At 45.3% G+C, this 20,696-nt stretch overlaps 9 protein-coding genes across 9 annotated transcripts; 7 read left to right on the forward strand and 2 right to left on the reverse strand.

Annotated features, from left to right (window-relative positions):
* Positions 1-1,025: 1,025 nt before the first annotated feature.
* On the forward strand, positions 1,026-2,875 carry BABINDRAFT_162834 (uncharacterized protein). The gene has a single exon (XM_019129567.1). It carries the CDS (start codon positions 1,085-1,087, stop codon positions 2,561-2,563), a length of 1,479 nt encoding a protein of 492 aa, XP_018983490.1. The 5' UTR covers positions 1,026-1,084; the 3' UTR covers positions 2,564-2,875.
* A 2,001-nt stretch (positions 2,876-4,876) lies between these two features.
* On the forward strand, positions 4,877-8,350 carry BABINDRAFT_172334 (glycosyltransferase family 2 protein; the record flags this gene model as incomplete). The annotated part of the gene is made up of 2 exons (XM_019130880.1): positions 4,877-7,133; positions 8,301-8,350. 2 exons carry the CDS (start codon positions 4,877-4,879, stop codon positions 8,348-8,350), a joined length of 2,307 nt encoding a protein of 768 aa, XP_018983491.1.
* A 173-nt stretch (positions 8,351-8,523) lies between these two features.
* Positions 8,524-10,209, forward strand: BABINDRAFT_162836 (uncharacterized protein). Its single transcript, XM_019129568.1, has one exon. It carries the CDS (start codon positions 8,699-8,701, stop codon positions 9,884-9,886), a length of 1,188 nt encoding a protein of 395 aa, XP_018983492.1. The 5' UTR covers positions 8,524-8,698; the 3' UTR covers positions 9,887-10,209.
* A 968-nt stretch (positions 10,210-11,177) lies between these two features.
* On the forward strand, positions 11,178-12,306 carry BABINDRAFT_162837 (uncharacterized protein). The gene has a single exon (XM_019129569.1). The coding sequence runs from the start codon at positions 11,522-11,524 to the stop codon at positions 11,930-11,932; it is 411 nt and encodes a 136-aa protein (XP_018983493.1). The 5' UTR covers positions 11,178-11,521; the 3' UTR covers positions 11,933-12,306.
* A 150-nt stretch (positions 12,307-12,456) lies between these two features.
* TIM22 (translocation channel protein) lies at positions 12,457-13,298 on the forward strand. The gene has a single exon (XM_019129570.1). The coding sequence runs from the start codon at positions 12,586-12,588 to the stop codon at positions 13,129-13,131; it is 546 nt and encodes a 181-aa protein (XP_018983494.1). The 5' UTR covers positions 12,457-12,585; the 3' UTR covers positions 13,132-13,298.
* Positions 13,299-13,327: 29 nt separating this feature from the next.
* Positions 13,328-15,082, reverse strand: BABINDRAFT_162839 (uncharacterized protein). Its single transcript, XM_019129571.1, has one exon. The coding sequence runs from the start codon at positions 14,928-14,930 to the stop codon at positions 13,377-13,379; it is 1,554 nt and encodes a 517-aa protein (XP_018983495.1). The 5' UTR covers positions 14,931-15,082; the 3' UTR covers positions 13,328-13,376.
* A 456-nt stretch (positions 15,083-15,538) lies between these two features.
* Positions 15,539-16,984, reverse strand: BABINDRAFT_168360 (uncharacterized protein; the record flags this gene model as incomplete). Its single annotated transcript, XM_019130583.1, has 1 exon — positions 15,539-16,984. One exon carries the CDS (start codon positions 16,982-16,984, stop codon positions 15,539-15,541), a length of 1,446 nt encoding a protein of 481 aa, XP_018983496.1.
* Positions 16,985-17,640: 656 nt separating this feature from the next.
* On the forward strand, positions 17,641-19,529 carry DUG3 (glutamine amidotransferase subunit). The gene has a single exon (XM_019129572.1). The coding sequence runs from the start codon at positions 17,939-17,941 to the stop codon at positions 19,391-19,393; it is 1,455 nt and encodes a 484-aa protein (XP_018983497.1). The 5' UTR covers positions 17,641-17,938; the 3' UTR covers positions 19,394-19,529.
* BABINDRAFT_162842 (D-aminoacyl-tRNA deacylase) lies at positions 19,527-20,631 on the forward strand. The gene has a single exon (XM_019129573.1). It carries the CDS (start codon positions 19,925-19,927, stop codon positions 20,414-20,416), a length of 492 nt encoding a protein of 163 aa, XP_018983498.1. The 5' UTR covers positions 19,527-19,924; the 3' UTR covers positions 20,417-20,631.
* Positions 20,632-20,696: the final 65 nt, after the last annotated feature.

The raw sequence follows: 20,696 nt of genomic DNA on the forward strand, positions 1-20,696 counted from the left end.
GTGACTCAAATGGAGGCTTCGGGATCTCCGAGATCATGTGCATGAAAGGTGCAGGATTTACTCCTGAGAGCGCCGTGGAGTATTCATACCTAATCTCTGTAGGCACTGCCAGCTACTACTATATATTTGAAGATAAGACCCGCCTCTGGTATATAAAACCCGAAGTGCATCTGTCTCCGCCGAGGCACAGAGCTGCCGAACCGCACTAGCGTCCGGCTTAGTAAGGTAATATCGCACCACACGAATCTATCCTCGTTCTTTATTTTCACCTATCCTGACATTGCAGACAATTTACGTTGGATCTACGCCTCTACACATGTATGTACTTATGAAATAATACTCAAACGCATCAAACTGGATTTCAGCACAAGACACCGATTTGAGGCATTTACAACACATGTGCGTATACGTAATATCAGCCTTATACGGGTATGCGCTTTAGGCTTAATTACCAGTTAGGATATACTGCAAATTGATACTTAATTCTAGGTGTGTGCGTAAAATGTACTACACCAAAGTACATATACATGAATTATATAAAGTTGTATCCCAGTGTTAATCTTTTATTATTCAAATATTTATGTGTTTAAAAATAGATAAATATAATTTGGGCTTAATTATATGCATATTTATATTTGGATATATAATTATAGCTAGACTTAAAATTACCTATAAATAGTTATCACAGTTATATTCAAATATGTATATATTATCTAATGTGAGTCATAAATATCTATGGACAGGCTTCAGGAATGAAAAGAATTATAACGTGGGTTTGGATAAAATGTGGTACTAGTGCAAATTTCCCAGTTAGCGTTTCCAAGTATATGTAGTACTATTTTCAAAGCGTTACCAGATTTACACTATTTTTTATTCGCGATGACAATATGGACACACCTACTCGTTCCTTTCCCGCGCAATTCGTATGCGACGAATATCCGCGCGGGAACGTCCTGCCTTTTTGGGATTCTTAGCCGCCGATCTTGGCAGTTATCAAAATTATCTCTGATAAATAACTTATATAGGATGACGACCCCATGGTACGGTAGGGAAGTTATTTCTGGTCCTTATTCCGCTACTCCACATGGCACAGCCTCAGACTGAAGCAAATGAAGGGTCTTTGCTACTCTCCAATGAGCTGTCACGCTACGATTCTACCTGCATCCACCAAGACCTTCCTGGGGCAGCTAATGCTTTTGACAGCTATGACAAAATGAAAGACGAAGTCAAATTCATCGTCAAATCGTCCATTCCCATGATAGTCACCTTTTTCCTCCAATACTGTATCCCAGTCATATCCGTTCTTTCTGTGGGGCATTTGGGATCTCAAGAATTAGCCGCCGCCTCGCTATCAATCATGTCATTTAGCATTACGGGGATCTCAATCTTCCAGGGGATGACAACATCTTTGGACACCTTGTGTGCCCAGGCATACGGTGCTGGGCGCTATCATTTGGTTGGGATATACTTCCAAAGGTGCAGTGTATTGATGCTTTCCGTCATGGTTTTCCTTGCTTTAATTTGGTGGTTTTCCGGTACGCTCTTGAGCGTTGTAGTGCCTGATCGTGAGTTGTGTTTCATGGCAGAGAGCTTCATGCGTGTCTTGGCCTTTGGCGCTCCTGGGCTCATCTTCTTCGAAAGTGGGAAAAGGTTCTTACAGGCCCAGAAGTGTTTCCACGCAGGGACATACGTTCTTGTGGCGGTTTTGCCTTTGAACATTCTTCTCCAATACGTGCTAGTTTGGCACCCGACAACCGGAATGGGATTCTTAGGAGCACCACTAGCCATGTCGATCACTTATTGGATGATGGCTCTACTCTTGCTAGCCTACGTGTTATTCATTGATGGAAAGGCTTGCTGGGGTGGATTGGCTATTAAACAGTCATTTACTAACTGGTGGCCCATGATTTCGCTCGCTTTTCCAGGAGTGGTAATGGTGGAGGCTGAATTTTTGGCGTTCGAGATATTGACCATTCTCGCCTCCCAGTTTGGCACGGAGTTCCTTGCTGCCCAATCGATCGTCGCAAATACCTCAACGATCTTCTTTCAAATCCCTTTCGGAATTTCTGTTGCTGTTTCTACCAGAATGGCCCATTGCATTGGTGGTGGGTTTCCAGAAGGAGCTAAACGTGTTGTAAAAATATCTGCTTGCCTCGGGGTCATCATCTCGACCCTCAATTGCTTAGCCATTGCAGTACTTCGAAAGCAGATTTGCCGCCTCTTTTCCCTGGAACCCGAGGTGGTTCAGTTGGCCTCACACGTGTTGCTTGTTCTTGCAGTGAACCAGCTCGTCGATGGCCTTAACGTCACGTTTGCTGGGTGTTTGAGAGGTCAAGGGAGACAGCGGATTGGAAGTATTTGGAACTTGGCTTCGTATTACCTTGTTGCTTTACCTTTGTGCTATGTATTAGCCTTCAAATTTGATATGAAGTTGTATGGGTTGTGGATTGGCTTGGGCATCGGGGTGGGTTTCTTGGCTCTTTGCGAGGGATTGTGTATTTTCTGGAGCAATTGGCCTCAAATAATGATAGACGCGGAAAAGAGAAACCAAGAAGATAGCTAATCCAGTCACCAAATAGCTTGGGAGAGAAAAGATATATATAAACAAACCAGGAGTTGAATCTGAGGCTTTTCACATGCTTAGCGAACGTACCTCGTCACATACCTATTGGATAACACGAAAGATATGATTTATTGCCCGACGAAGTTTCGTTTATATAATCCCTCATGATTCTTTCCATAACTCATATAGACTGGTCGGCTCCAGGTATCTCTTCGTTATGGGAGATATCGTTTCAAATTAATGTCTAGAAATTTATATATAGACTTACAAGATGCACCAATTTACCCTGTATATGAAATGAGAGCTACTTTGAGATACCAGCTTTAAGGTAACTATTTATAAATAAACGTAGAAACAGCCACTCGAGCTAAACAAATCCAAAGGAGCTTCTTACGTGGATATTACTCAGGTTTTGAAATCGTCCTGAACCATGATGGCGAAGCTAACACAATATCTTACCCACATTGGCTTAATACCCTCTTTTCGGCAATGCCAGAAAAGCCACAGACTCGGAAACAAGAAACTCTCATGTTTTTGCCAACCAAAAGTTGGTCTTTGCTCTTCATTGGTTTGCCATCTATAAATAGAAGCTGAAATCGCATCTGGTTCGCGCCTTTCCCACCTAGTTTTCTACAACAGTTTCATATCTAGTCTGAATAGTACGGGATTCCGCCAGCCAGGCTGTGTTTCGTAATAATCACAGAAACTTGTGAATACGTGAGTTCTGAGCGTCTGCAAGGGTGATGGCATAGCCTTCAAGTGGGCTGTGCGTGGACCACGCCCCAAATCTCTAGCCTCATTTAACCTTCGAAATTAGAATTAACAATGAGGCCACGCGGGTATATTATATGCTAACGTTTTAAATACAATCAACCGTTGACTATGAAGTTCGAAGTGCCAAAAGAACCGCTGTACCCTTGCCGATTGAAACCTACGCACACGGGGTTAAATGAATTTTTAAAAACAAAAACATCGTTCGTGCTTATGCAGGCCGGTCCTTCGGCCTAATGCAGCTGGTCCTTCTGTCTAATGCGTGAATCATCTCAGCTGTGTACATCCTTTGTTTTTCGATGGGAAATTTTCCTAATTGGGATCTTGAATTCCTCGCCTCGCTAAATTAGCATTCGCGTGTCACATAGAATTTGCGTGGCCAGGTGTAGTCGCAGAGAAGTTGGATATTTGATTAAATCCAGCATCATACACCTCAGTGCTTAATGTGACTGGTAACTGGCAATGGATATATTCGATACACTTCAAGCACGTAGACTCCAGTCATAAAGTGCAGCCATACACATCGTAACCAGGCGTTCCAACTGGGAAGCCGACCAGGCACCGTAGAATTAAGTGGTATGAAATGATACCGGAATAGTTTTCGAGGGCAATATTTCCCTGACAACCGCACGTGCTACCAGAATCGCTGTATGGTCGGAAGCCTGGGGGTTTAGCTACGACAAGTCTAGCCGACGCATGACTATGCAAGGCCCTTCCCATGCGTCGCCATAATAGACAGCGGTCTCTCAGATCGGAGAAATTTTGTGAACTGGAGCACAAGGCTCGTGTCATGCATCTTCGAAACAGGGATCGGTTCTTTCTCTCTTATAAATAAACGAAGTTGCCTTAGCTGTCGGGGATTAACCATTTATTAGACTTGCCGCCCACATCATGTCGTACGAAGATAAAGGAAACCGACAGGTGGACCACTACAGTGATGACGACTCTGATCTCGATCAGCACAATTCCAGATACGCTCCCATTGAATCCAACTACGCTGCCCAGAGTGGGAGCCACCTTTCAGTTCCGGGCCATTCATACTCCCACTATCAAGATTCCGCATACAACCCTTTTGGCGACGCTCAGACGGCGTCCCGCAACGAGTCATTTGAAATGACCGCAACCGATCTCGGGGAGACCAACCACATCGGAAACACTACAGTCACTGGTCTCATGGAGGCTGAAACGTCCTACATGGGGGTGCGCTCGCCATACGGTGAGGCTGACAAGTACCAATCGTTCATGCGTGATACCGAACAACAAGTGCCTGCCCCGGCCGGTGATTGGGGTGTGTATAGTTTCATGCAAAGTCTTCCAGTTATCGGCAGTCGTTTTCAGTACGAACAGCCTGAAATCCCCCCGGCCAATGCCATTTACACCCAAGAGGAGAATTACCTGTACGAGGGGAATCCGTATCCGTCAGCCATCCAGGGTGATTTTTACGAAGATCACGATGCCTTGGAGATTGCACCGCCATCCTCCCATGATTCAGTGTTGTCGCTAGACAGACCGGCGGAAGAGTACTCCAGAACCTCAACGGGGATGAAGAGACGTCCCACGAAATTGGTGAGAAAGAAGCGCAAGGATCCGGCTGACCCGTTTCAGAGCGACGAGGAGAAGAAATTGAAGTACTTTATATTGGATAGAAGGTTTCCAGACCTCTTGAACACCAAGCTAGCCAGCAAGGTTGACGTGAATAATGAAGCCAATAAGGAGTTTACACATTTGAGATACTCTGCTATCACTGCTGCTCCATCAACCTTCATTAGAGACGGGTTCAAGTTGAGAAACAATTTGCGTGCGTTTCCAAGAGAAACCGAGCTTTTGATTGCCGTCACAATGTATAATGAGCACGATATCTTGCTTGGGAGAACATTACAAGGAATCATGGAAAACATCAAGTACATGACATCATTGAAGAAGTCTCAGACTTGGGGTGAGAACTCCTGGAAAAAAATCGTTGTGTGTGTCATTTCCGACGGCCGGTCCAAAATCAACCCTAGAGCCAAGGCCTTGATGACGGCCTTGGGGTGCTACCAGGAGGGATTTGCCAAGTCCGTTATTGACGAAAAAGAGGTACAGGCCCACTTGTTCGAGACAACTTCGTTGATAAATATCCAGGAGGTGACAGAGACGAAGGTGATATTTGCGGACACTGCCAAAGATATTGAAACCAATATTCCCGTCCAGTTTGTGTTTTGTTTGAAGGAGAAGAATGCGAAGAAGATCAATTCCCACAGATGGTTTTTCCAGAGTTTTGCCAAATTGTTGGACCCAAAAATCACGGTGTTATTGGATGCTGGGACAAAGCCCGACAAAAAGTCCCTCTACAACCTTTGGAGGGAGTTCAAGACCGATGAGAACGTTGCCGGTGCCTGTGGTGAAATAAAGGCACAGACCGGGAAGGCCACGTACAAGGCGTTGCTCAACCCGATCATTGGGGCACAAAACTTTGAGTACAAGACATCGAACATCTTAGACAAGCCATTAGAATCGTCCTTTGGCTTCATTTCGGTGTTGCCGGGTGCATTCAGTGCGTATAGATGGTTAGCACTCGATATCGACAACCCTGATGGCCCCTTGGATAAGTACTTCAAGGGTGAATTCTTGCATAGCAACGAGGCCCCAGAATTATCTGATCCTGATTATGAGTACAAGAACTTGCAAAAATTAAAGCTCAAGTCCCAGGGCATCTTCACCCAGAACATGTACTTGGCCGAGGATCGTATCTTGTGTTTCGAGCTTGTCACTGCGAAGAAGCATAAATGGGTCTTGAGATACGTTTCCAGTGCGGTTGGGGAGACGGATGTCCCTAGTCGCCTCCCAGAGTTCATTTTACAGAGAAGAAGATGGTTGAATGGCTCTTTCTTTGCGGGGACATACTCAATCATCAATTTCAACAAGTTTTTGAGCTCTGGCCACTCTGTGATTAGAAAGTTTTTCTTGGTCATCGAGTTTATCTACCAGATTGTGTCCCTTGCGGTTTCTTGGTTGTCCTTGGCTTCCTTTTTCTTGGTGTTCAGGATCTTGTCCTCTGCGACCGCTAGCGGCAGCGCTTCCTTCACCGGCTCGTACCAGCTCTCGGTTGTGTTCCTCTATCTCTACGTCTTTCTCCTTGTGCTCACCATTTTATTGTCTTTCGGTAACTCTCCTCAGGGGCGTTCCACCGCTATGATATACAACTTTATTGTGGGGGCTTTCGCGTGCATTATGATCTACATGTTGTTCTGTATCGCGTGGTTGGTTGCCAACTTCGCCAATCAATTGGTAGATTACTTCAAGATGATCGGGGGCAGCCTCACCATTGGAGATTTTGCTAGAGTTCCGTTGCTCCGTGATTTGGTCATCTCCTTGCTCTCCACCTACGCGTTGTACTTCTTTGGGGCTGTGCTTTTCTTGGACATGTGGCACATGTTGTGGTCGTTCTGGTGGTATATCCTTTTATCTCCTGCCTACACCAATGTGTTGAACATCTACGCCTTTTGTAATATCCACGACGTGTCGTGGGGTACTAAGGGTGACACCGGAGGGAAATCTTTGGGCTCTGTCAAGTTAGACAGTGACTCCAACGTCGCCAACTCCAGCCCTATTCCGGATGATAAGGAGGTGAACAAAGCGTATGTCGAGGAGATGGAAATTTTGAACACCGACTTCAAGGATGAGGAAGGATCCAAAAAAGAGGACCAAGTCGACAAGTTTGCGTTTGTGAGAACCGCCGTTGTGGTGTTTTGGATGATTACCAATTTTTCCTTGGTGGCCATCGTCCTTAACGTCGGGTTTAACCTGTCCACCACCCCAAGTACCTCTGCCGCCGTGAAAAGAGCGGATGCTGCTCTAGAGGCTGCTGCCACACAAAAATATCCTGGGTTGTTTGAAAACAACACCACTAAGTCAGGGATTTTCTTGACGGCTATTTTGTGGTTGGTGGTATTCTTGAGCTGCTTTAGATTCCTTGGCGCGTTGTACTACAAATTCTGCTTGCGATTGAAGGTCCATCTCAAGGCTGGAAGCCATGCTTAAGTGTAACCGTTTTAATAGTGCCTTAGAAAATGCTGATGTAGGAAACTGTAAAACGTGTATCGCTTGCCAAGCCGCGAACCACGTTTCGGATCATGTAGACTGAGCAGGTTTTAACTGTTTCTGCATGATCTACCGAAGGTACCGTTTTCCTCTCAGACAACCACCAGAGGGCAGAGGTAATGAACCGTTGTTTTGGTAGTTTCGTTTCTGTTGTTTTATCAAAACAGTTTCTGTCAGAGATTCATCTGGATCCGATTGACTTTCCATATTAACCAATATTCTCTGACCGTTTCCGTTATTTACTAGTAATGGATAGCTGTGAGAGATTCTAACGGTACGCTTAGAGTCTCCAAAATAAAGGCCATTTTATGGCCAGAACAAAAACTATATAAGATAGCAATCTCCTGGAGATCTCTCGGCATGTGCCACTGTACCCATTCTCTTACAGCTTCCATAACAGGGTTCCAGCGTTTGATGGAGTTCCTGTTAAAGGGTAGTAGCCAGTCACCTATCCATAGGATACTGTCAGATTTAACTCTGAAATAAAACCGTGGTCTTTCACCAAAAATGAAGATCCCTCTAAACTAAATACGTATTCTATCAACAAGAAACTACTTCTTTATATAGCCTTCTGAGCTTGCAGCACCATGATTCAATTTCACTTGAATCGCCACTTATAGTTCAATTCTCTTGGATGGGCGTATCCATTAAGTTTGTGCTAAGGACCTGGTTCTGATAACTGCCAGATAATCCTGGTAGACACACACAATACCATTTACCATCTCAGAGGTGGCTTATTTAACTCTGACTTTCCAAGCTTTGTTCCTTATGGCCTAATGGTCATGGTGTCTGGCTACGACTTATAACCACATCCAGAACCAGGAGATTTCAGGATCTCTTTGGGGATTCTTGTATTACTTGTCAGGCAAGAGTGAGTATGCACCAGGCAAAAGAGATGCATGGATCATTAACCGCCTGAATTACTGTCTGATCTGACTAAACGAGGTGTAGATATACTGCCGTCATCTTGCAGCCTGCTAAAGCTTAGGCTTAGGCAGATTCTAAGCCAAGGGACGTTCGAGAAATCAAGACAAGAACGATGAGCCGGATCTGCTGTCCGAAAAAGGAAAGTCAACGCGCCCAGCAGTGGCATGGGGCTAATACAGCAATCAGGGCCTTGGTGCTTTATCCAATACAAGAATAGCGGATTTCCCACAAACCTAAATTCACTCAGGGTACTAAATGAGTATTGTACCTGTTTCACCCCAGCAGTCAAATTAAAATTTGCTAGCTAGTGCACCTGATAAACTCCGTATTTCGGAGATCTCACTTGGCACTTCAACGATGAGCATTTCATCAAACTATATATTTGAGGTTACGAGCGACCCAGCCGCCATCAAGCAAAGCTTTATCAACAATTCCGAATCATTCAATCTGCCTAACAGAAACCTGGCTTCTGTCACCGACTATGTGAATGGTGAGCTTGCGATAAACGACAGTGACATCTGCCAGAGACGTTCCCCAACTATTTCAATTCAAGGCCAGGTATTTTACGTGGTTAGAGATACCTCTATTACCCTCGCAGAAGGTGATTTCACCTCTGATATTGTGGCTTCCTGTTGCACATTGACCCGTGACGGCTATGTGAAGTCCCCCACATTTGGGCTCAAAAACATTCCAGTTTCTTGCTATGCGTTTGTGTATACCAAGCCTGACCAGCGTAGAAAGGGAGTAGCTGCTTTTATGTTAAACGAGGTGAACAGGCATATGGAGAGGGAAATCCCTGATGGAATTTCAGTTTTGTACTCTGATGTCGGTGAGTACTACAGCCGGTTTGGGTTTGAGTCCAGACATGTACCTCTTGCTCTTTTACTGGTGGCTGCTATTCTTCAGACGCCATCCGTTGAGGGCGGAAAAATAATCACTCATATGCAAGGACAGTTTAAGGACTTGTTCATTTTGGACGACCGGATATTGGTGGAACGGTTAAACTCTTCCCTGACCGAAGCACCTTACAAGATTAGTGTATCACTCAAACCTGATAGCGCAATCCAAGAGTTGTTTGCTTCCCGGAGTACCTGGAAGTACTCCAAGTCAAAGTCCATTAATCAAGCACTGGAGGATTTGATTTTTGGAATCTCGGTTACCGATGAAGCCACTGGGCAAGTATTGGGGTTTGTCACCTTTTCTCACTATTGGAATGCGAAAGTCATGAGCGTTACCAGGTTGTTTATTTCTCCAAGTGCAGAAAAAGCTGGCACAGCCAAGACAATTTTCGTTCAGCTTGTGCAAAATTTGGCGGTTTTGGCCGAGAAATTAGAGTTTGATACCATCAAGTTATGGCATTCGGAAATCGACGAGACTAAACACAAGGCTATTTGGGATTGGATTGATGAGTTGCCAAACAGTGACATTAACCTTGCTAATACTTCGCTTTCGGCCATTAACTTTCACTCAGGGTTTAAGGCGAAGTATGATGTAGAAGGGCCTGATGTTAAGTGGGAGATGAATGGTAAGTGGTGCTGGTACTGATTGATATCTACAGCCTGCTTGTTTTATATACGGTGCGTGTATCGGCTATTGATAGTGAACCACTATAGATTGTATTGTTCGAGGAAGCCCTACCAATCACTATGGTAAAGCATAATAAAAAAAAAACAAAAAAAAACAGGGTTTATCAAAGGTGCATCCGTTTCCAAAAGAATGCAAAAATGCTATTATTGGGCTTCAGGGATGGATGCGGACTCACCGATTCCTCATGCAAGTCAATAACGGCTTTTCCATTACTCGGAGACTATAGATAAGAAATAAACCGAACATCCACGCAAGTTTTCTCCCACCAGCGGACTCTTTTCCCCGCTCGGGAAATATAAAGGTTCATTAATCCTCTTGTCCCTATCTGTCAAGGATTTCCAAGCAACGAAAGTTTAAGAACTCTAGTACTTTAATACTGACGATATGTAAATTGTATAAAGTTATAACCTATCAATGACGACAGGAGGAAGAAGCACATATTCTTCTGCAACCTTAAATTACCTATATTTACTATGGGATACTGGAATATGCACCCACTAAAACCTTCTTTCCAGTCTTCAGAATTCCTATTGGATTACATGGACCGTAAAACCCTTAAAACTTACCAGCCTAGTCCTTCATGACATATCCCAATCGGGAAACAAAATCCAGGCTTAGCCAGCTGTTACAGTGAGTTTCAGACACTATTTAGCTTGTTCTGGCGTGTCCAATTAATTGGTACTCCAGATAAATAAACCTCCATCAAAGAGGATTGATCTTTAGAAGATAAGGTCAAAGTATATGTCCGACGATAGGATATAAATATGATCCCTGGTTGCATTTTCCATAGACCACTTTATTAATAAAATTATTGAAACTAATTATACACACTATGGGATACGCAAATAATGAGCTAGAATCTGCTCAATTACTGCGTGAGAGAGATTTATCAGCCTTAGGGGAGGAAACGGCCTCCTTCGATCATGCTGATATGGCATACATTATGATTGCTACCGTTACCATCATGATTATCAGCCCCGGGATCGGTCTGCTACACTGTGGGATGGTACAGAAACATGACTCTGTCCAGTTATTTATGCAGTAATTTATGGTGACCGGCTTGATCACTATCTAGTGGTACTTATTCGGCTATTCTTTGGGCTGCTCCACCACCTTTTCTAGCCCCATCATAGGGATTATGCACATGGCAGGCTTGACCAACATGAACCAGGGTCCTCTTTTTGAGGACGGGTCTCCAGTGCTTTTTTTTCCGGTCTGCACGGTTCAGAACTTTCTTGGTGCTATCGCTGAAAGAGGGAGACTCAGCCCGTCGTTAGTGATTGAATTCGTCTGGGCTACAACAGTATACTGTTCTCTTGCCTATTGGACATGGCCCACAGGCGGCTAGTTGTTCAATTTAGGTAGTTTGGATTTTGCTGGCGGCGGTCTAGTTCATATTGCGGGTGGTATCGCCTCCTTAATCTACTCCCTCTGCCTGGGGAACGCATTTCGTGGAAAATTGACGGAAAACGGCAAAACAACAAGTCCCACTAGTCGCTTACCTCGTTTATTGGTACACGTTTGATTTAGATGGCCTGGTTGTGCTTTAATACAGGGACGTTACTCGCGGTCAATGTGAGAACTGCTTACATTATGGCCAATACCCAGATCAGCGCTTCCGTTACATGTGTTACATTTGCACTTTTGGATTACACCTTGACAGGAAAATGGTCCTTGATTGCAGCTTGCGAGGGTGCCATAGTGGGGATAGTGGCGGTTACGCTTTCATGTGGCTTCATTCCAACTTGGACTGCCGGAATTACCACTATTGCCACCGCCTTTATATGCCATTTGACGGTTGATATCAATAAGTGGATTGGTATTGATGACACTACCTGTTCCTTTATCCTACATGGCATAATTGGCTCTATCTGTTTGGGTATCTTTGTTTCCCTGAACATCGCGGGAATGGATGGGGTGATGAGAATTCCAGGCGGTTGGGTCTGGCACCATTGGGAACAGTCTGGGTACCAGTTTGTCGGTGTTGCGGTGATTTGTCTTTGAACCGCCGTTTTCACGTACCTCATCTGCCTCGTTGTAGATTACATTTCTGGTCTCCATTTGAGGACCAGCGAAGAGGCGGAGGTCTCAGGTATGGATTACATTAGAAATGACAGAGACCTCCCACGAGCACGGTAATGATTTAAAAGCCTATATTAGATAAATCGTCCGTCAATATGCCTATGGTTCACCTAACGAATCGATATCATACTTGAACGGCGTTGAGATTGAAGACACTTACCTGGCCGGGGACAGCTCCAGCAAGTTCAACGAGAACTCTAAACGCATCAAAGGGTGCATCAATTAATCTCCTTCAACAGGAAGCGATAAATGACAGTTTATATAATTTAGGAAGCGATTTTATTTCACAAAATTTAATGCACGTTTTTTTTTTTGGCAAAAACATAACCTAAGTTTGGGGCTAGCCCCATTCCTCTGGCGTGTGGTAACCGCAGGATAAGCATGGGTTATTTTTCCTTTTCTCTGAAAAATTAGAGATATCGATCGTTGATGAACATACTGTATCAGTTCCGTGCACACTTCTATCTCAGCTTTACATCGTGAGACGGTTCCCTGTTTGTTGATTTGAAAACACAGCTATATCGATCTTTAACACCTCGACTACAGCAGTACCTATTACCCCGCAAAGTCACATAATGAACTCCAACTATACCGCAGCCCTTCAGCCTAAGAAGGCTCTCTCAGAAATGACCCCTGATGAACAGGCTCAGGCTGGTGCCGAAGCACTCATGGGGTTTATGGCCTCTTGTCCGGGTAAAACCGTGATGTCTGGTGTTACTGGGTTCGCCCTTGGTGGGTTCTTCGGGTTGTTCATGGCCTCCATGGCGTATGACGTGCCGGTTGGTGGCGGTGTCTCCAAGGTTTCTGACTTGCCGTTCAAGACTCAGATGAAGTTGCAGTTTAGTGATATGGGGAGAAGATCCTACACCAGTGCCAAGAATTTCGGTTATATTGGTATGATCTACTCCGGTGTGGAGTGTGCCATCGAGAGTTTCAGAGCCAAAAACGATATATACAATGGTGTTTCCGCCGGCTGCATCACCGGTGGTGGTTTAGCAGTTAAAGCTGGCCCTCAAGCTGCTGCTATTGGTTGTGCTGGGTTTGCTGCTTTTTCTGTCGCCATTGATTTGTATTTGAGACTGGACGCCGCCAGACCGCCTGCCAACGATTACGATGATTAAGAGATGAAACACGAGCAGAAATGCCCTTTGTATATATGTATATTTTATCCCATAATTGTAACCTATACCGGTAAGCCTCCTAACTTGAACTAAAGTCTATGACGTACTTTTGCATCTGTCTTAGTGGTAATAAGCATCTGTCTCCCATAGTAATAGATCTACATGTCTATTAATAATACATGTCATTAATACTAATACAACTTTCAATATACAATAATATAGGCCATCATGTCCTTTCCACCCCACTAGCATGCAAAGTAACAGTAAAACAAATTCAAGTTTGCTAAACAGCACGAAACCATCAAAAAAACCATCGCAAAGAGCAAGAAAGTTATGGCAATCTTCAGATCACAAATTCGGATAAAGCACCTGGAGATGGCCTGGATACCCCAAGGCACCCCGTTGAACGGTTGTCTGTTTGGCACCTCACGCGTCGAGGCTACCTGTGTTTCTTCCATAATCGCCCGTTTTAGACTCTCCAATTTTTTGTTCAACTTCTTTTCCTGGATCATAAGCAGGGCTTCCGAAAGAACGTCATCAGAAGCCGCTGTGGAACGAGGAATTTCTGATTCTTGTGTCTTCTCAGGGGGCCTCTCATTAAAAACAACCGTGTCTCCCAAGGTTGCACTAAACACTTGCTCTTCACCTGAGAAAGTCTCTCCAAGTAAGGACTGAAGTAGCCCACTCAATTCATCTTTTACGGGGTCGGGGTTCTTGTCCATAGCGGCGAGTTGCGATTGTAACCATCCAATCAATACGCGCTTTTTCCGAGGGGAGTTTTCGGTAGCTTTGGCATCGGAACCAGGATGACGGTTCTCGTCAACATGCGGGGGGAAGTTTCTGCCACGCGTCTGCGTAGTGTGTGGTCTTTGGTACGGAGACCCATGAGCAGAGCCTTCCGGGATAACGGAAGGCATATTCTCGCTACCATGCACATGCTTCCATGAGCTCGTTTGCCTGCCACTGGCACTGCTTTTTTGATTAGAGGATGGTATGGCCGATTCTGCCGAAAAATTTGTACGTGACCTGGCATCTAACAGTTTCGGCGAGGGTGAAGGGCTTTCATCTCTCGGCGGCCTTGTGATCTCCGTCTTGGGCTTCTGGAAACTCTGGTTTTGTTTCTGATTTTTAAGAGCAATGGCTCGCTTGTACTCGAGGTATTTGCTAATAAGATTCCGTGTTTTGTTCTTGTCCAGGGGAGTGGATTCTTCAACAGGGTTTGGTAGAGATTCGTCAATGAGATCCGTTGGAGGTGCTGTAAATTCAGGAAATAAAATATCTCTTGTGGGGAGTTTGCTTGAGCCCAATATGTTTCGGTTCCGCCTTCTTTCGATTCGCTTATCGTGCTTCGCAGCGCGAATCATCCTCTCCATGGAATCATCGGTCTCAAACTCCTCATCTCGGGCTTCACGCTCTGGGGTTTCAGTCTTTACAGGGTGTGGTGAGGTGTGATGGTATAAATAATGCTCTGGGTTGTGTGTAAAGTCTGGAGACCCTAATTCAACTGGAGTGGCGATGCTTTCAGAGGGGAGGACTTGGTAAGTTAATGGTAAGGGCTCTCCTAGTAACAACCTGGTGGCTACTTTAGGACGAGACAGTACTCGTGCTGAAATTCCTGTGCTCTGGACTACGGACTCATCGTCCTCGCGGATGGAGCTATTGGTTGACTGGTGACCGTTGGTCATATCCTCATATTCAATGGCCTCGTTTATTGAGTTCAACAGATCCAGTCTGTGGCCCCTCGTGTTTAAATTGCTGGTTATTCGGGGTCTGTCTTTTCGATGGGGTTCGTATATCATTGTTGTTGGAAAGTACAGCGAGCTTTCATTTCATGGGTAGCAGAGTGAGCTAGGAGAACAGATGAGAATAAAATGGGTCCAGTAAATATTTTTTTTTTGCTTATGGAGGCTAAATATGTTGTTATATTGGTGCGGGTGTGCGTGGTTTCTCGGGGGCCGTATTCACTGAAATCACAACAAACCGCGTAGGTGAATTTGGGTGTCACAGTTTTTCCCCCGAGTTCAGCTAAGAGCGCGACTACGATACCCTTGCATAAAGAAAAAAACACGTCCACATGCGGCGTCAACGGTGTAATTATTAAATGCCTATGCCCTAATTCTTGACCGTGTATTCTATTTGACTACAGTACGCCGATTAAATCCCAGATACAGAGCATTTCAGATAAACCTCATCGGCAACCAACTTTCTCGCACCGACGACCAATTCTGTTATAGCACCAACGGTTATTCACCTGGTACATTCAAACTAGCATACATCAGAGACAAGGCAAGGCTTAAATTTAATTTATAGGCAACATGTAGTTAGCTTAAGATAAAATATATAGCGACCGCAATACCAGACAGAGGCACAAAGATATACCACACCATAATATAAACTACTTGGAATGCTAGAACCAACACCACTTACCGTTGTCAATCCAACCAAATGGAACATCCACGGATATGTTTTCTTCCACAATCTCAACCTTGCCGTCTTCAGATTCGGCGTAATTATGGAATCTAGCGGCAGAGATGGAGCCATTCTCAGAAACAGAGATGGCCACCTTAGAAGCGTCAACACCGTTCTTATCGGCGTAGACCTGGGCAAACTGCTCGGTCGAATCAATGCCATACTGGAACAACTCGGATTGCCAGAGGTTGATCTTGTGGAAGTCACCATACTTTACATGTGACTCACGGCGAATTTGTTGGAACAACTCATCAATCAATTTCATGGAGGCATCGGCAGAGGTTTGGGGCTCAACGAGCACAATCTTCAAAATGTAAATGTTGCGATTCTTCCAGTCATGGGTAAAGGTGGTCATCGCCACTATCTTTTCCGGATTGGACGGATCATACATGCTGACAGCAAACACTAATTCATCCTTAGAGTCGGTTTCACCAAACACCTTCAAGTTGTTTGAAATGAAAATGGACCTGAAGCAGTGCCAGTTAAAGTTCTCTAAGGTAGGGGTGTTGGAAATTTGCTTGAACCCGGTGGTCTTAACTGCCAGGGCCAACTGCCGCAAGACCTGGTCGTTGTGGAGCTTGTGCAAGAGAGTGGTGTCATCCTTGACTTTGTATGCCTTGAAAGTGTAGGCAGAGGTAGCAGGAACCTCTGCGTGGGTGTAGTCAACTGTGATCAAGTCCATACCTCTGGAGATGTAGCCAAACTTTCTATAGTATTCGCCTACTTCACTGTACAACGTGGAGTAGGTTTCACCCTTGGGATTTCCCGCACTGAGTCTTTGCTTGTAAGAAGTGGCATACTCGTTATTCAAATAGTCTATCAACTTGTTGATCATAATGTTACCCAAGTTCAAACCTCTGCTCTTTGCTGGGACAAAGACACCACCAATGCACGGGGACATAACATTGGTGATAATGGCTTCCCCATCGCTTCCAGGGTGAGCGATGTAACTCAGCCTGGTTAACGTCTCGCATGCACAGGCAACGTCGAACATGTCGTCGTCACCTTCTTTGCGTTTGGCGGTAAGGTCACGAACGATATAGTACGCAATACCCGCCAAACCAGCAGCCTGTGGACCCTTACGGAGATTGTAGAACCCGTTTACGGAGGTACCATCATGGTGAGGCTCCGAAGCAACATTAGAGAGGGAGACGGTGGACATGAATTTCTCACGCTCCACATATTGTTCAGGGGTCAACTCATTGGACCAAGCGTGAGAGTTGAGCGCATGACAGTTTCTAATGATTTCCGGGTTGAACGTTCTCTCAAAGGTGTAGTTTGAAATATCCTTCTTGGCACCAGCAGAGGTGGACTTGGTAGTGGCTGGCTGAGCAGGCATGATAGCCTCGGCGGCAATGCAGTCCCGGTCGTTTTTCATAATCATCGTGTATCTATGTAACGTTGAATGTGGTAAATGGTAGCTCTATGCGAGGTCTAGGTCTGGCCTGGGGATCCCTCTCTATAAATAGTGTATCGGTGGCGCCTGTGGATGTAGTCGTTTTCTACAATATAGACGCAAGTTCCTGTATGTTGTAGGTACAAACGAAAGAGAAAACAGCTTTTATCAGTGTACCGTAAGCACAAGCGATACAGTTGGCATGTAGGATGAGGCAGCCGTGGGGGTACCCATCTTACCGTGCGTGGGGGGGACTAACAGAATGAGAAAACTCTAAAAATACCTAGTGGGTCCGGCATTTTGCGATCTGCCCTGTCATATGTACAGGGATGGGATCCTCTTTTTGCCAACGTCAGCCAAATGGGTGGCCGCTCATTCGCTTCAACCTGCAGTTAGAGTCTAGGAAGGTCCTACATTACTTTGTCATACGTATATACCCATGCACTTCTGACGCACAAGACTGTCTTTTAGCCGCGGTTTTATGTTCTTTTCCGAAGGCTCGCGAGAATCTAGCCCGTAAAAATAAAGACCAACAAATAGATGCACAGGGGATGAAGGATAGGCGGGTAAACCATGGCCTTGAAAATACCCAACTGCCCTGAGAATAATGAATAGGATGGAGTATTACACGGCTGGGTGTCGTTCCAGTACCAAGTTCAGGCGCATCTTTGTGTGGCTGAAAGCCGTATAGCTACGGAAAGCATGGAGCCCCTCAGAGTAGTGCATGCACATGGTATATACACGTACCTCCCAATGTAACGACACGTGAAATTGGATGATACACCAGCATATCGCTTATCAGTTCGCAATGAATGAACGCTTAGTCTTGTATTCACATTTTGAACAATATACTGAAAGCCAAGTTATTCCATCCTCTATTTCCGATTCTGTACCTTGGCAAAAGAAGCAGGCATTCTCTGACACCATTGGCTTACTCCCATAATGTGTCGTTTCATGATATACAAGGGAACTGATCCCATCCTTTTGGAAAACCTCTTGACTAAACCAGCACACTCCATCATCAACCAGTCGTTTGATTCGCGCCTCAGACTAGACTTGCGCAACCCCATCAACGGTGACGGGTTCGGCGTGGGCTACTACCAGTACGCTAGCGATTCTTCTAACAGCGAGGACACAGCACCAGAGCCCCAAGGAAACTCTCCCGCTGCCGATGATGCCGGCGATTTCGAATCTCGCTTATCGGTGGAAGAAAACTTGAAGAAATTATCCCCTTGTATCTTTAGGGCGATAACCCCTGCATGGAACAACATTAACTTAAACCGTTTGGCAGCCTCCACCCGGTCTAAGCTCGTGTTTGCTCACGTTCGCGCCTCTACCTACGGTGTGCTCAGTGAAACCAATTGCCATCCATTCAACTACGGGAACTTGATGTTTATGCACAACGGTGGGATCTCGCAGTTTTCCAAGATCAAGAAGAAGTTGATTTCGCACTTGAACGACGAGTGGTTTTTGTATATCCAGGGATCCACCGACAGCGAATGCTGCTTTGCGCTCTTCCTTGACTGTCTCGACAAGTTGGGCTACGACCCAAGACCAAACAACTTTGAGTGCGAGTTGTATCAGGGAAATTTTCCCCAGACCATTCCGCCGGTGACCCATTTCCCGGACCACATTTTGCGCAAAGCGCTTTTACAGACGATCCTGTTGATCAAGAACTGGCAGGTAGCCGTGACGGATGAGCCTTCCCTTTTGAATTTCGCCGTCACTGACGGTGAATCTATCGTTATTTCTCGCTATATCACCTCTTTGACGGACGAAGCCGCCTCCTTGCATTTTTCTACCGGCTCCTCTTTCAAGGCCTCGCCTGATGCCAACGATTGCAACCCACCATATGAGTTCAAGATGGAGCGCTTGAATCGCTCCCAAGACACCATCATGATTGCGTCCGAACCGTTGACGTTCCAGAGAGAGGACTGGATCACGGTGCCAACCAACACCACTCTCACCGTGAGAAGGCAGACGGTGTTGTTGCATCCCATTGAGGATCAGTTCTATGACCCGGATGCGGATAGAAGCAGCGGCTTGGCTAGCAGCAAGGGCTTGATGGGGAATTTTCCAATCGGTGAATTATCCACTAACCTGGCTAGTACCCAAGCAGGGGCAGCCAATGGCACCATAGCTAGCGGTTCTGTTAACGGCCATATAACCTCTGTGACGGGTGTTGCTGGGGATGACTCCGACAGACTCGCAGCTTCAATCCCCAGCTTTGAGTTGATCAAAGGCGGTGGAATGGCCCCTCCACCATTGGAGCGTGAAGGTAGGTCTCGGATGAATAGTCAGAACCATACTGTGTATGGCAATCTTAATAAAACCCACGGACCCGGCGAACCCCTGAGAAAATCGCCTCCATGTCTGACTGGTAGCATGTGTTGTTAAGGTAGAACGTCCATGCTTTGGCTGATCTTCCCAGAAATGATGACGATGCATAATAAGCTTTCTAGGGCACAGTATCGGCCTGATATCCTTCCTAGTGCTCAAATTTCCTAAAAAGGGGGACAGACTTGCAAATTATGTGTATGGATTCCAAAAGAATTCATAAATTTCATCAGGGAGATGTAGTTACCAAAGCTATCTGTCTAAAACGAATTCTAGAGATGCAATCCTTTTGGCACTTACAAAGTGTCGCTCTAACTGTCACTGGCGAGATTGGGGGTGTTTCCAAATCTATACAGCAAGCTTATATACACGATTTACTCTGTACAAGTAATTTTCGTTTACTGAAGTCTATATGGGTTAATTTAGCACTGGCATAGGTAATACCCTGGCATTTCGGTAGGCATTGCCGAGTCTTTATACATTTTCGCGACTGCGCGTCCTAAACGATTTGATCATTTGACATAACCCCAAGTCTTCCATAGTTTAGCCATACTTCTATCCTTTCGCTTCCCCTCCTTTCAGCATACCACCATGCGTGTCGTCATTCAGAAAGTTAAATCGGCCTCAGTTACCGTTGACAACCAGGTTGTCTCCCAGATCGGTCGCGGGCTCTTGCTCCTCGTGGGGTTGAGTACCACCGACACTGTTGAGGAAGTTACCAAGCTAGCAAACAAGGTTTTGAAGTTGCGGTTATTTGAGAATGAGTTTGACGCCGCCAAGGGATGCTGGAACGGAAAGCCATGGGCATTCAACACCAAACAGGCCGAAGCGGAAATCCTCTCCGTGTCGCAGTTTACGCTATACGCCAACTTGAAAAAGGGTGCCAAGCCAGACTTCCACAGGGCAATGAAGGGAGAGCACGCGATTGAGTTGTACAGTGAGTTCATGAGACAGTTAGCGGTCGAATTGAGCGAAGAGAAGGTGAAGGACGGCAAGTTTGGTGCCATGATGGACGTTGCCTTGGTTAACGACGGCCCGGTGACTATTGTTTACGATACCAACGAGTGTTTGGAGTCGAAGTGATGGGTAAACAGATACATAAATTAAGATTGGTAGGATGAAGGTTGTTGTAGAAGGAGAGCACAAAGAAGACTGGAAACCACGAAAAAGGGTATAGGAAAGCGGTCAATATCCTGGACAAAGTATCGCATGTATAGGACTTCCACTACCTATACAATATAGGTAATAGCACACAGCCTCCTCTTAATCTCTTGCTATTTCAGAAAAAAATACTTCAGCTCTCGTATTATAAGTACAAAAAAAGACTGCTGGGTCGGACTAGAGGCGTGCACTACATTTAGTA

This window comes from Babjeviella inositovora, assembly GCF_001661335.1.
Source record: "Babjeviella inositovora NRRL Y-12698 unplaced genomic scaffold BABINscaffold_11, whole genome shotgun sequence".
Classification (NCBI taxonomy): domain Eukaryota; kingdom Fungi; phylum Ascomycota; class Pichiomycetes; order Serinales; genus Babjeviella; species Babjeviella inositovora.